Source organism: Daktulosphaira vitifoliae, unplaced genomic scaffold, assembly GCF_025091365.1.
Source record: "Daktulosphaira vitifoliae isolate Bord-2020 unplaced genomic scaffold, ASM2509136v1 Scaffold_241, whole genome shotgun sequence".
NCBI classification, from domain to species: Eukaryota; Metazoa; Arthropoda; class Insecta; order Hemiptera; family Phylloxeridae; genus Daktulosphaira; species Daktulosphaira vitifoliae.
Genome location: NW_026099807.1, coordinates 2,452 through 14,735, shown reverse-complemented (window position 1 = coordinate 14,735; position 12,284 = coordinate 2,452). Strand labels below are relative to the sequence as shown.

At 29.5% G+C, this 12,284-nt stretch overlaps 2 protein-coding genes across 2 annotated transcripts; both read left to right on the top strand.

Annotated features, from left to right (window-relative positions):
* The first annotated feature begins 8,995 nt into the window (after window positions 1-8,995).
* On the top strand, window positions 8,996-9,892 carry LOC126909296 (uncharacterized). Its single transcript, XM_050691712.1, has 2 exons — window positions 8,996-9,334; window positions 9,440-9,892. Exons 1-2 carry the CDS (start codon window positions 8,996-8,998, stop codon window positions 9,890-9,892), a joined length of 792 nt encoding a protein of 263 aa, XP_050547669.1.
* A 48-nt stretch (window positions 9,893-9,940) lies between these two features.
* Window positions 9,941-11,917, top strand: LOC126909295 (uncharacterized). Its single transcript, XM_050691711.1, has 4 exons — window positions 9,941-10,246; window positions 10,469-11,161; window positions 11,264-11,374; window positions 11,429-11,917. Exons 1-4 carry the CDS (start codon window positions 9,941-9,943, stop codon window positions 11,915-11,917), a joined length of 1,599 nt encoding a protein of 532 aa, XP_050547668.1.
* Window positions 11,918-12,284: the final 367 nt, after the last annotated feature.

Below are 12,284 nucleotides of genomic sequence, written 5' to 3'. Positions count from 1 at the left end.
AAAAATGATTGATCTTAATACCTTTGATATGTTAGAAATAGATTTAAATGATCCACGTTATAACGAAAATTCAATTCAGAAAACTAAAGAATTATTATCAAATGTTAACATAAGTGAAGAAAACCATAAAAAAATACAGAAATTTAAAGATGTCTCATGTGTAGATGGATTGCATGATAATTTCCTAAGAATTAATATTTTTCTAGAGTATTTCGAAAATATATTTAAGGGTATTAATTTTAAAATGGTTCAGTCATTCATGCAATATTCTTCAAACTACAAAGAAGTTTCTATGAATTATTCTTATACAAAATATGAAAAAAAAATTGATCTGTAATATATATTTATAAGTTATCAAAATTTAATTATATATTAATTTTTATATAATTATAAAATAAATAATATTTGAACGATAGAGTGTGTATATTATTAATTTTAAACAGTTTGAAAAGTTAACAATTCAATAATTGTTAATTATAAATAATTCATTCATTGAACTTTAACTATTTCAATTATTTAACAAAGTAAATTAGGATTCGTAGATTGTGCCCCTATCAAATGCCTATAATTTACATAATTGTTTATGATATTTTATGTTTGTATATCATAAAATATTTTTATTACATTAGTTGATTAGTTATTTTGGAAAATGCCTAAATTTCTATATTTCATGCCCATTCATGATGGCTCAAAATTTAAAAAGGGGTACAAAAATAAAAAATCATTATTGCAAGGTTGAATTTTATGTATAGTTACATGACTTCGCCTGGCTGGGACTTTACCTCAAACTCCATGACCGTGGCCCTCATGCTATTACGGCAAATTAAGCCTTACGGGCTGTTCTTAAAGGCAGGTTACTGAATCCGATAGGAGTATTCGGTTTCTTTGATCACAAAATGTATTGTGTAAAAAAGTATTTCTCCAGAAGTAATTTCTAATACGATTAGTCCCACTTGTAAATTAAACAATATTTACAAATTAATATGACTATAAAAATATTAGGTGTATTCATAATTATACTTTAAAATAACCTACTAGTTATTTTTCAAAATAAATGGTAGGCGAAAAAACTTAATAATCACAAAATCATTATATGTGATGTTTTTACATTAACAATTTAAAAAGTTGACATGGCCAAAGCAATATCGTATCTTATTAAAAATTAAGGACATAAAAAGCTCATAATTCGATCAAAAATCAAAATATTTCAGCGAAATTTTTTTGTAAAGGTAATGTCTTTGTAATGTTATTAGGCTGGTCTGGTAAACATTTAAATCGAAAAACTCTGGTAGTAATGAGAGTTTCTGATTAAAATTTTTAACGCTCATGGTGTGCTAAAAAAAATTTTCTATACTTTGCAAATATTTTTCCCAACTTAACGTCGTAGAGCTCTTTTAATTAAATAGAAATTTGAAAAATAGGACATCGTTAAGCAATTTTTGCAGAATTGGCTAATTTTTAAATGTTTTATTATACAAAAAGATGTTTGCCCAATCATAAATAACATTCTAAGCTTAATTAAAACTATTAATACTAATACAAAAAAGGATGGGCAAGTTAATGAAAATAATTAACGTAATATAATTAGAAATAATATATATAAGTTAACAAATTATTAATCTAACTTGCTTAGTTTCCTCAATTAAAAAAATTTTATTTAATCATTTTGGTTCTTATTTTTTTTTTACAAAAATCGATTATTTATTATATTATTTATTGGTAGGTGATACTAAGAAAGACTGAACACGATTTTCAACTTCTAAATCGAAATGGGAAGAAAAATATTAGTGTAAAAATGTTTTTTTATTTCTTTGTAGTTTACTATCGTTTTGTGCATTTTGGCGTTGTGTGCACTGTTTTATCTTTAAAACTACAGTTGTTATTTAAAAAAAAACAACTATATGTTTACTATGTGAATCACATTAAGAAATTATTATTTGACTTTTTGGTTTCCTAATTTATAATGAGCAATATTAATGCAATTACAGAGGCTTAGCCCCCAAGCTTTGGGAGCTCAATTAAAACTATTTTTATACTTTTAAATACCTATTGAATTACAAGCATATTTATACATATAGTGGGTATGTAGTTAGGGAGGGTTTAATTTATACTAGTGTATATCTATAACGCATACCCAGCTACGAAACATACCTACATGTGTATAAATAAACTTATAATTCAATGAATATTTGCCCAAAAATTGTTATCTACCCTTCAAATATTTTTGCAAGAAAGGAATAAAAAAAATAATTGTTTTGAAATTAAAAAAAAAATGTTATTTGTATGTATTTATTTTATTAATTATACTAATTAATACATTTAAAGTATATTTTTTATTATATACCGACAATACAAAATATGCTTTAAACATAGTCTAATAGCGCAATAATTATTTAAAATCAAAAGGATAATTAGATCAAAAGTTGATAGTTAGATCTGGGGGTCTATTTTTGAATTTTATATTGGTGTATTTATCTGTTTAGTATGCTAAAATACGACGTTTTAGTGCAACTATTAATGTGAAACTAAAAAACCGCATTTTTTAATGTTGATATGCCAAAAAATATATATTAGTGTACTAAAGTTTTAGATGAACTTTTTAGAGTGGGTATCTACCACACTAATCATGATTTTAGTATACGAATTACTGCTATCATTTTATTTCTTATGAAAACGTTTAACTTTGGTGTATTTATAACGTTTCCAAATTAATTTAATAATACATGAATGGAACATCTTTATATATATATAATTCAAGTAATAAATAATTTGGAAATTATTGAAAAATGTCAAGATAATGACCACGCAAAAATGAGATTAAATATAGCGAAAGGTCTGTTCATTGTTTTGTTACTAAATACAATATGGTAATGTACATATATTTTCTAGTTACATAAATAAAATGTTATTTTCTGTAGTTTTGTTTGAAAGAACATTTGTATACAAATTTAGACTAACAAAATATCTACTAAGTTGAATAAAATAAATCCATAAGGGTAAAAATATTTTTACCCCTATCCTAAAATATTTTAAAATAACTATATACATTATTTCTACACAATTTCGTAAATTTTTAGAGATCTATTTTGTCAACTGAGGAGTTGAGTCTTCTAGCGTCCTAGTTACACCAATGTCTACTAGACAATTTTATAATTTAAAATTCATAACAATTCTTGCGTAGTAAAAGATAACCCAATTTTTTTGTTTTTAATTTAGGGTACTTATGAACAATGATTTTATGATTTCAATTTTTTTTTACTTAAAACTGTTATAACTTTTTGTAAAATAGATGATTAAAAACAATTTTTTTTTTAGATACATTAGATATTTAACTATCATTTTGTATACTTTTTTGTAAATCTGATCCTTTACTATCCACAGGGGGAGATTCAAAATGACAACTGTTTTACAAAAAAATAACTTTTCAACTTAACTTTAGAAAGTGTTTCGGAAATACTGACACTTTTATATAAATCTTAAATTAAAGCTTATGTAATATACTTTATTATGGAGAAAAAATAATTTCGTACTTTATTTTGTATTCAGGGTAAAAATGGCTTTTGTATGCTTTTTTTGTGTTGAAATTCTGGATTTCATGTTTTACATTTTTAACATTATAATGCTATAATATTTCGAAAATTGTATGGATCAATACAATTACTCTATGAGAATGAATATTTATATACCTCTTTAATTCGACATACTTTTATTAAATCGGACCATTACTCTTTATATAGGGAGAGAGGGTTCAAAACTTAAAAATGCATATAGAAAAAAGAACCTTTTCAACTTAATTTTTGAATGTGTTCCGGAAATATCGACTTTTTATATATACCTTAAATTAAAGGTTATGTAATATACTTTATTATGGAAAAAAAATGTCAGACTTTAGTTTGTGTTCATTATGAAGATTAATAAAAAAACAGTATGGATNCACAGTGGGGTCGAGGCACAGTGTGGACGAGGCATAGATGGGACAAGTATAGATGATATCTGACAGTGATTAAAATCACCATCATAAGAAACGCTTCGATGCAAATCTGTAGATAGTGTTTCCTTTAGAGAAATTGGTGAAATATTTCAAAAGCAACATGAACTCTTATTTCTTTAATTATATCCTGATTAGTAGTTCTTTGATTTTAAAATATAATATATGAATAAATACTAAATATAGTTTTTAAATTTAATATGAAATTGTGATGCCAGCTATGATGTATGGTTCATAGTGTTGTGCGGTTGATAAGAAAGTAGAGCAGAGAATAAGTGTAGCAGAGATGAGAATGCTTAGTTGGGTGAGTGGAGTGACTCGAGAAGATAGGATAAGGAACGAGCTTATAAGAGGAAGTATAGGTGTTGCGTCAATCGTGGATAAGATGAGAGTAAATAGACTTAGATTGTTTAGTCATGTTATGAGGAGAGAAGAATGGGAAGCTGTAAGAACAGTTATAGAAATGAATTTTGAAGGGAGAAGAGGTAGAGGAAGACCATAAAGGAGATTGAGGAATGTTATTGAATGCGACATGAGGACAGCTGATGTGAGCATAGAAGATGAGGGAGATCGTGTCAAGTGGAAGCTTAGGATAAGGGTGGCCGATCCCAAATAGTTGGGATTAAGGCAAAAAAAAAAATTCCGGTGGCAATTGACATAATATGATTGTTGTTTGGGAATGTACAATTTAGCGTTTAGTTGGGTTTAAACAATATAGCATCAAATCAATTACGGATTCCGACTTTTGGGATCCGGCTAACGGGAGAGGCCACACCACGTTGTGAATCAGCTCTTGATTAATTTCGGGCTGATTCACAACGTGGCGGTGTGAATTTTAGACGGCGTGGGCCGCCCTGAAGCAATACCTTGCGGTAGTTCCAGGGCGGTCCACATTATGTCGGGTGTGGGAAAAAAAAAACACGAAATTAAATATTTTTTGAGAAAAATAAAAAATCTCATGTTTTTGAACTTTTTTTTTGGAATAATTTAACTTAAAAAAAAAAAATTTCGTACAAAAATTGTTTAAAAGACAATTATATACAAAAAAATTATCTTATATTTTTTCATTCAAACAAATATTTTTCGAATTACATTACATTTAATATGAGTACTAAAATGTATATTCCATTTTTTTCATTTTACGATTACTTTTTATTATGTTATACTTAGATTAGACACAATGTTATAAATGCATATGTGCGTATGTGTGAGTTTATTTATTTATTGTATCATAGAAGTGTAGTGTATATTAATATACAAGCGATAGAGTAGGTATTTAATTTCGTGTTTTTTTTTTCCCACACCCGACATAATGTGGACCGCCCTGGAACTACCGCGAGGTACTGCTTGTGTATAAAAACAAAAATTTGTCTTTTATGACATTTTGAATTTAGGTTTTTTGTTATCATCTTATGAAATGAAAAAGACTATGTTATTTCAACAGTTTATAAATAAACATCAAATTTGTTGTTAAAAAATTGTATCAAGTTAAATTAAAAAGTTAATTAGTTAAATTGAAAAGTTAAAAAAAATTAACTTTTTAAATAATTAATGCCCACCTTTACAAGTATCTAACAAATATTTTGATTTTTGATCGAATTATGAGCTTTATTTAATGTCCTTAATTTTTAATAAGATATGATTTTGCTTTGGCCATGTCAATTTTTTAAAATGTTAATGTAAAAACATCACATTTAAAGATTTTTTTGAATAATTATTAAGTTTTTTCGCCTACCTTTTATTTTGAATAATAACTAGTAGGTTATTGTAAAGTATAATTATGAATACACCTAATATTTTTAAAGTCATATTATTTTTTTAAATATTGTTTAATTTACAAGTGGGACTAGTCTCATTGTAAACTGCTTCTAGAGTAATCCTTTTTACATAAATCATTTTGTGATCGACGAAGACCGGTACTTCTACCGGATTCAGTAACCTGCCTTTAAAAACAGCCTACAAGGCTTAACTTACCGTAATAGCATGAGGGCATGGGGTTTGAGGTAAAATACTTAAAATTCAACCTTGTAATAATGATTTTTTATTTTTTTACCCCTTTTTTAAATTTTGAGCCATCATGAATGGGCTTGAAATATGGAAATTTAGGCATTTTCCAAAATAACTAATCAGCTAATGTAATAAAAATATTTTATGATATACAAACATAAAATATCATAAACAATTATGTAAATTATAGGCATTTGATAGGGGCACAATCTACGAATCCTAATTTACTTTGTTAAATAATTGAAATAGTTAAAGTTCAATGAATGAATTATTTATAATTAACAATTATTGAATTGTTAACTTTTCAAACTGTTTAAAATTAATAATACACACACTCTATCGTTCAAATATTATTTATTTTATAATTATTTAAAAATTAATATATAATTAAATTTTGATAACTTATAAATATATATTACAGATCAATTTTTTTTTCATATTTTGTATAAGAATAATTCATAGAAACTTCTTTGTAGTTTGAAGAATATTGCATGAATGACTGAACCATTTTAAAATTAATACCCTTAAATATATTTTCGAAATACTCTAGAAAAATATTAATTCTTAGGAAATTATCATGCAATNGTCACATTATTTAACAAGAAATTGTACATTTGAGTATTACAATTTTTAATAATATTTGAATTTTTAATAGACATTGCATAGAATAGATGCTTTCTCATTAAATGCAAAGCTACGAATCTAAAAATGATTAAGATTTTTTCTTGATAAACTCCAATGTTAAAAATCCATTTATGAAAAAAAGTATAAATTTTGGCATTTTTATATGCATTATTAAAATCTTGAGATATAATTTTATATCTCTTTTCACTCTGTTCTCCAAAATGAACTATTATAGTTTTAAAAATATCTTCTTCTTTAATAATTTGGCAAAAAAAAATTTTCCTAAGAGATACCCAATTTTCTACTTCTTCATTGTTTAGTAACATATGATTACTATAATTTCTATTAAACATTAGCTGCACAACATTTTTTATTTTTAAAATCGTTTGTTCCTCGTGTAGTTCATTTTGATTTGTGAAACTGTATTTATTGTTTTCCCTACAATCTTCGTTTATACGAAATGATAAACCATTTCTTATATGATTTATAACTTTTAAATCATATTCTTGAAACCAAGTAATGTCATTTCTCAAAAATTTTTTTTGGTAAATTGCATACATATACATATTCCATAAAGGGTCTAAAGGTGCCTCTAGTTTTGATTTTATTATTACACATAGCATTTGTTGAATAACTAATTCGTTCAAAAATAAATTATCTATAATATCATTTTTACTCATATTTTCAGTATAACTTGTACTATAACCACCTTTAATTATTTTATTCATTATAACATATGTACTAGGATTACTTATATGGCTCATATATTCTAAAAGATTATATAAATTACCGCAATAAAGGTCGTAGTATATTATTTGTGATCTGTCCAGCAGATTAAATGACTTTTTTGACAGATTAAATAAAAGAATGTCAAAGCGATGGAGACATTTTACAGCTCGAACAACGAAAAGAAAAAATGGAAGAAAGTTGGCAAAACTTTCAGAAAATTTAGTCAGCGATCGAAGTGTCAGTAGACAACATCGAACCAGAGATCACGTATAGATGTGAGTTTGAAGATACTTATTTTCAAGCTATTGTGCCAGAATAATAGATAAGTACGTAAAGGAAAATAATGAAAAACAAAGTCTGAAAAATATGGTTCCACCCCTATTAATGTCTAACCTAAGTGGAGAGGGTTCAAATTGGAGAGTTAATGCAGTGCCCTTTAAAAAGTTACCACCGTTAGAGATCCCGGAGTTTAACGGAGAATATAAAAATTGGTCGACTTTTAAGGATCTTTTTGAAACTTTAATAAATTCGGATGAACAAATGCCGGATGTGCATAAATTCTTTTATTTAAAAAAAGCTTTAAATTCAGGTGCTGCTAGAGCCATTCAATCTTACGATATGACAGCAAAAAATTAACATTTAGCATGGAAGTATTTAAATGATCGGTACAATTATACGAAAATTATTGTACAAACTCATACCAAAGCAATCTATGACCTTGATTCTCTTACAAAAGAATCAGCTTCGCAACTACGTCGCTTTTTGGATTCATTAACAGGGAACATGAAAACTTTAGAGCTATTAGGTTATGATCCCCTGAATTGGGGACCAATGTTATTGTATATTATTACAACGAAATTAGATGTAAAATCGTTGGAAGCCTGGGAAACGGAAGCACCAAAAACTCAAGTAGCTGAAGTTGAGAAATTAATTGAATTTTTAGAAAAAAAATTTCAAATCCTCGAAGCTATTGAAAGTTCTAAAAAACAACTTGAACCAAGATTTAAAAAATTCAATGGAAAAGGACGTGAACAAGAGGTATTGTCACGTAAAGCAGTTATGCACGCTGCAACAATGAATTTATCTTGTTATATGTGTTCAGAAAAACACCCAATTTATAAGTGTGCAAAATTTTTAGCGTTGTCGATACCGGAAAGATACCAGCAGGCTGCCAGGAGTGGTGTTTGTGAGAACTGTCTTTCCCGACACGCTGAAAATAAATGCAAATTTAAAGGGTGTAAGAAATGTGGTAAATTTCATAATAATTTACTTCATATTGATAGTAAAAAGGATGTTGATGATACGCTTAATGTTGTGTAAACACACGCCGCGCAGAAAGCTGGAAAAAATGTGTTGTTATCCACAGTTGTAATAAAAATATTTGTAAAGACGGAAGAATCGGTTTACGCTCGTGCGTTATTGGACTTAGGTTCAATGTGTAATTTTATCAGCAACGATTTATCAAATAAATTAGGCCTGATATGCAAGCGAGTCAATTATTCAATAGAAGGTGTAAATGCGGCCTCGAGTCAAGCGTCTTATCTAGTAAAAACAATAATACAAACAACAAAAGGTTCATCTCAGTATCCGCTACAATTCTTAACTTTACCGAAAATTACAAATAAATTGCCCCTGGCACCGGTCGATATGACCGCCTGGAAAGTTCCAGAGGGCATAGATTTAGCCGACCCATCGTTTAACGTACCAAGTAAGATCGATATTTTGCTTGGTGCTGAAGTATTTTTTGAAGCTCTAAAAACTGGTCAAATTAAACCGTTAGAAAATGGTCCATTGATTAAAGAAACCGTGTTCGGGTGGATTGTCGCGGGTTCAGTTCCCGTGAGGAACTCAACACTATTGCGCTCTTTTCATGCTCTTAGAATGAGCTTAGAAAAGATAATAAGTTCCCCAATCACTACTGAAGAAAATGAGCGCGTCAAGCATTTTAATAAGACGGTAATTAGAGATGAGGAAGGTCGATTTGTGGTATGTTTACCTTTGCGAAAAAATTACAAGCAATTGGGAGACTCCCGAGCAACAGCGCTCAAACAATTTTTATCATATGAAAATAAATTGCTTAAAAATGAAAAGTTGAAATCAGATTACTCAAATTCTATGGATGAATATTTGCGATTGGGTCATATGGAAAGAGTAACAAATAATGTAAGTCCAAATATAAAACAATATTATATACCCCACCATGCGGTGTTACGTGAGTGCAAGTCGACTGCAAAGTTACGCGTAGTTTTTAATGCGAGTTGCGTTACTACTACGGGCTTAAGTTTGAACGATGTCCTGTTAAAAGGTCCAGTAATACAAGATGATTTGTTTTCTATCCTTACACATTTTCAAACTCATCAGTATGTACTGTCGGCGGACTGCGAAAAGATGTACCGCCAAATTTGGGTTAGCAAGGATCACCAAGATTTACAACGGATTCTGTGGAAATCACAACCAGATCAGCCCATTGAAGAATTTCGTCTAAAAACTGTTACTTATGGCACATCACCAGCAAGCTACTTAGCTACTGGTTGTTTACAATAATTAGCTTATGAATATCGTCAACAATATCCAGACGCACATAAAGCGTTAATGAATGATATGTATATGGACGACTACCTGGGAGGTGCCGAATCAATACAAGCGGCTATTATATTACGCGATTACATTATCGAGATAATGAAGTCAGCCGGTTTCAAACTACGTAAGTGGGCATCAAATTGTCCACAAATGTTAACTGGTATACTAAATGATGACAATGACCCACTAATCGTTTTAAATTTAGACGACAACGAAATAAAAACATTAGGATTGTGTTGGAATACTGACAATGGCAGCTATCAGTTTAAATTAAATGCGGAAGAGAAAACAAACATCAACAATACAACCAAAAGAGCGGTATTGTCGTCGATCGCTTCCATTTTCGATCCTCTCTGTCTTATTGGTACAATAATTATTAAAGCAAAATTAATTATGCAAAGGTTGTGGCAATTGAAATATTGTTGGAATGACTTATTGCCAAATAAATTACAGTAAAAATGGCTAAATTATAAGAACTCGTTGATACAAATCGAAAAAATTGAAATACCACGGTGTATAATTGGACGTAATCATGTGCAGTCAGTTCAAATTCATGGATTTGCCGACGCGCCTGTTCACGCATATGGATGCTGTGTGTACTTAAGGGTAACTGAAAACAATGATGTTTCATGTATTCGGCTAATCGCAGCGAAGTCAAGAGTAGCTCCTTTGAAAGTAATCTATTTGGCTCGATTAGAACTATGTGCGGCCGTTTTACTTTGCCATCTAGTAGAAAAAATCGTGAACAAATTAAATTTAAATGTAAGTAAACGTTATTTGTGGTTCGACTCGACTATAACGTTAGCTTGGATAAAATCGTCATCCAACAGTTGGAAAACATTTGTTGCATACCGTGTTGGAGAAATACAGTCATTAACGGCGAAAAATGAATGGAATCATGTTAGGTCTGCTGAGAACCCAGCTGACATAATATCAAGAGGCTGTAGACCTGATCAACTTTGTTATTCAAAAATTTGGTGGGAAGGCCCTGATTGGTTATGTTATGATGAGAAAAATTGGCCTTTGAGTACGACAGAAGCGCCGCCTCTACCTATGGAAGTACTTGAACAAATAAATTCGGCGATGATAACCGTTACTACAACAGGTATGGAAATTTTTAATTTAATACATCGTTATTCGTCATGGATGAAATTATTTCGTGTGACATGCTATTGTTTGCGGTGGTTTAATAAGACAATTCGCAAAAAACAATTTCCTTCAACCTCTATTGATGTATGGAAAATTTAAGAAACTCAAATTTTTTTAATTGAATTGGAACAGAAAAATTATTTTTCAGAGGAAATTAAAATATTACAAAGTAAAAAACTTTTGCAGCACGGCAAATTAGTTCGACTGCTTCCATTTCTAGATGAAAATAATGTGTTAAGAGTAGGCGGTCGGTTAAATAAGTCAACTCATATCAGTGATGAACAAAGAAATCCAATCGTACTACATCCTAAGTCATTTATTACTAATTTAATACTTCGGTACAAACATTAGCGTTTGCTTCACGCCGGTCCGCAAGCACTATTAGCTGCCGTGAGAGAAAAATTTTGGCCATTAAATGGACGAAATCTAGCCAGAAAAATTGTACACGAATTTGTGGTTTGTTTTCGTTCTAAGCCAACTGTATTTACACCAATTATGTCCGATCTACCAGAATCACGCGTAGAACCAACTAGAGCTTTTCAAGTGAGTGGTCTAGATTATTGTGGTCCTGTTTTAATAAAAGCAAGTTTAAATCGAAAAGCACCGAAATTAAAAGCTTATATTTGTGTTTTTGTTTGTTTTTCGACAAAAGCAGTACACGTCGAGTTAGTTAGCGATTTGACGTCTGAGCATATTTTAACAGCTCTGCGTCGATTTACTGGTAGATGGGGATTATGTACAACACTTTATTCAGACAACTCCACTACTTTTACTGGTGCAAATCGACAATTAATTGAATTGATCAAATTTTTAACTTCTCCAGAGAACATCGAAAAATAAGAAAATATACAGCGGAGCTTGGCATTCAATGGCATTTTATTCCGCCGAGAGCACCTCATTTCGGGGGCTTATGGGAAGCTGCCGTAAGAAATGAGCGTTGATTGTATGTAAATTTATTAAAGTCCTAAATATTTTTTTTTGTAAAACTTTGTCGTTAAACTGATTTCAAATTTTTTAAATGTATTTTTCGTATTATTTTACAGCTATCGTAAAGCGCCGGGCGGTATGTTACGTACTAAGTAGGGATATTATTAGTGTAAATATAGATAACGTTCAGTTCCTTTCGAACCGACTTCCTGTTTAATAAAGTAAATTTTTCAAATTAATTAGAGTGTTCGTGTTTTAAATTTTTAGTTTAGATACCCGC

What these genes read in the sequence shown, in the direction of transcription:
- LOC126909296 (XM_050691712.1), top strand. Translation starts at nt 8,996, where the DNA reads ATGACCGCCTGGAAAGTTCCAGAGGGCATAGATTTAGCCGACCCATCG. An exon ending in ATGAGGAAGGTCGATTTGTG is followed by an intron (nt 9,335 to 9,439) that starts GTATGTTTACCT and finishes AAAAATGAAAAG; the next exon opens with TTGAAATCAGATTACTCAAA.
- LOC126909295 (XM_050691711.1), top strand. Translation starts at nt 9,941, where the DNA reads ATGAATGATATGTATATGGACGACTACCTGGGAGGTGCCGAATCAATA. An exon ending in TTCCTTCAACCTCTATTGAT is followed by an intron (nt 11,162 to 11,263) that starts GTATGGAAAATT and finishes AAACTTTTGCAG; the next exon opens with CACGGCAAATTAGTTCGACT. An exon ending in ATGAACAAAGAAATCCAATC is followed by an intron (nt 11,375 to 11,428) that starts GTACTACATCCT and finishes TACAAACATTAG; the next exon opens with CGTTTGCTTCACGCCGGTCC.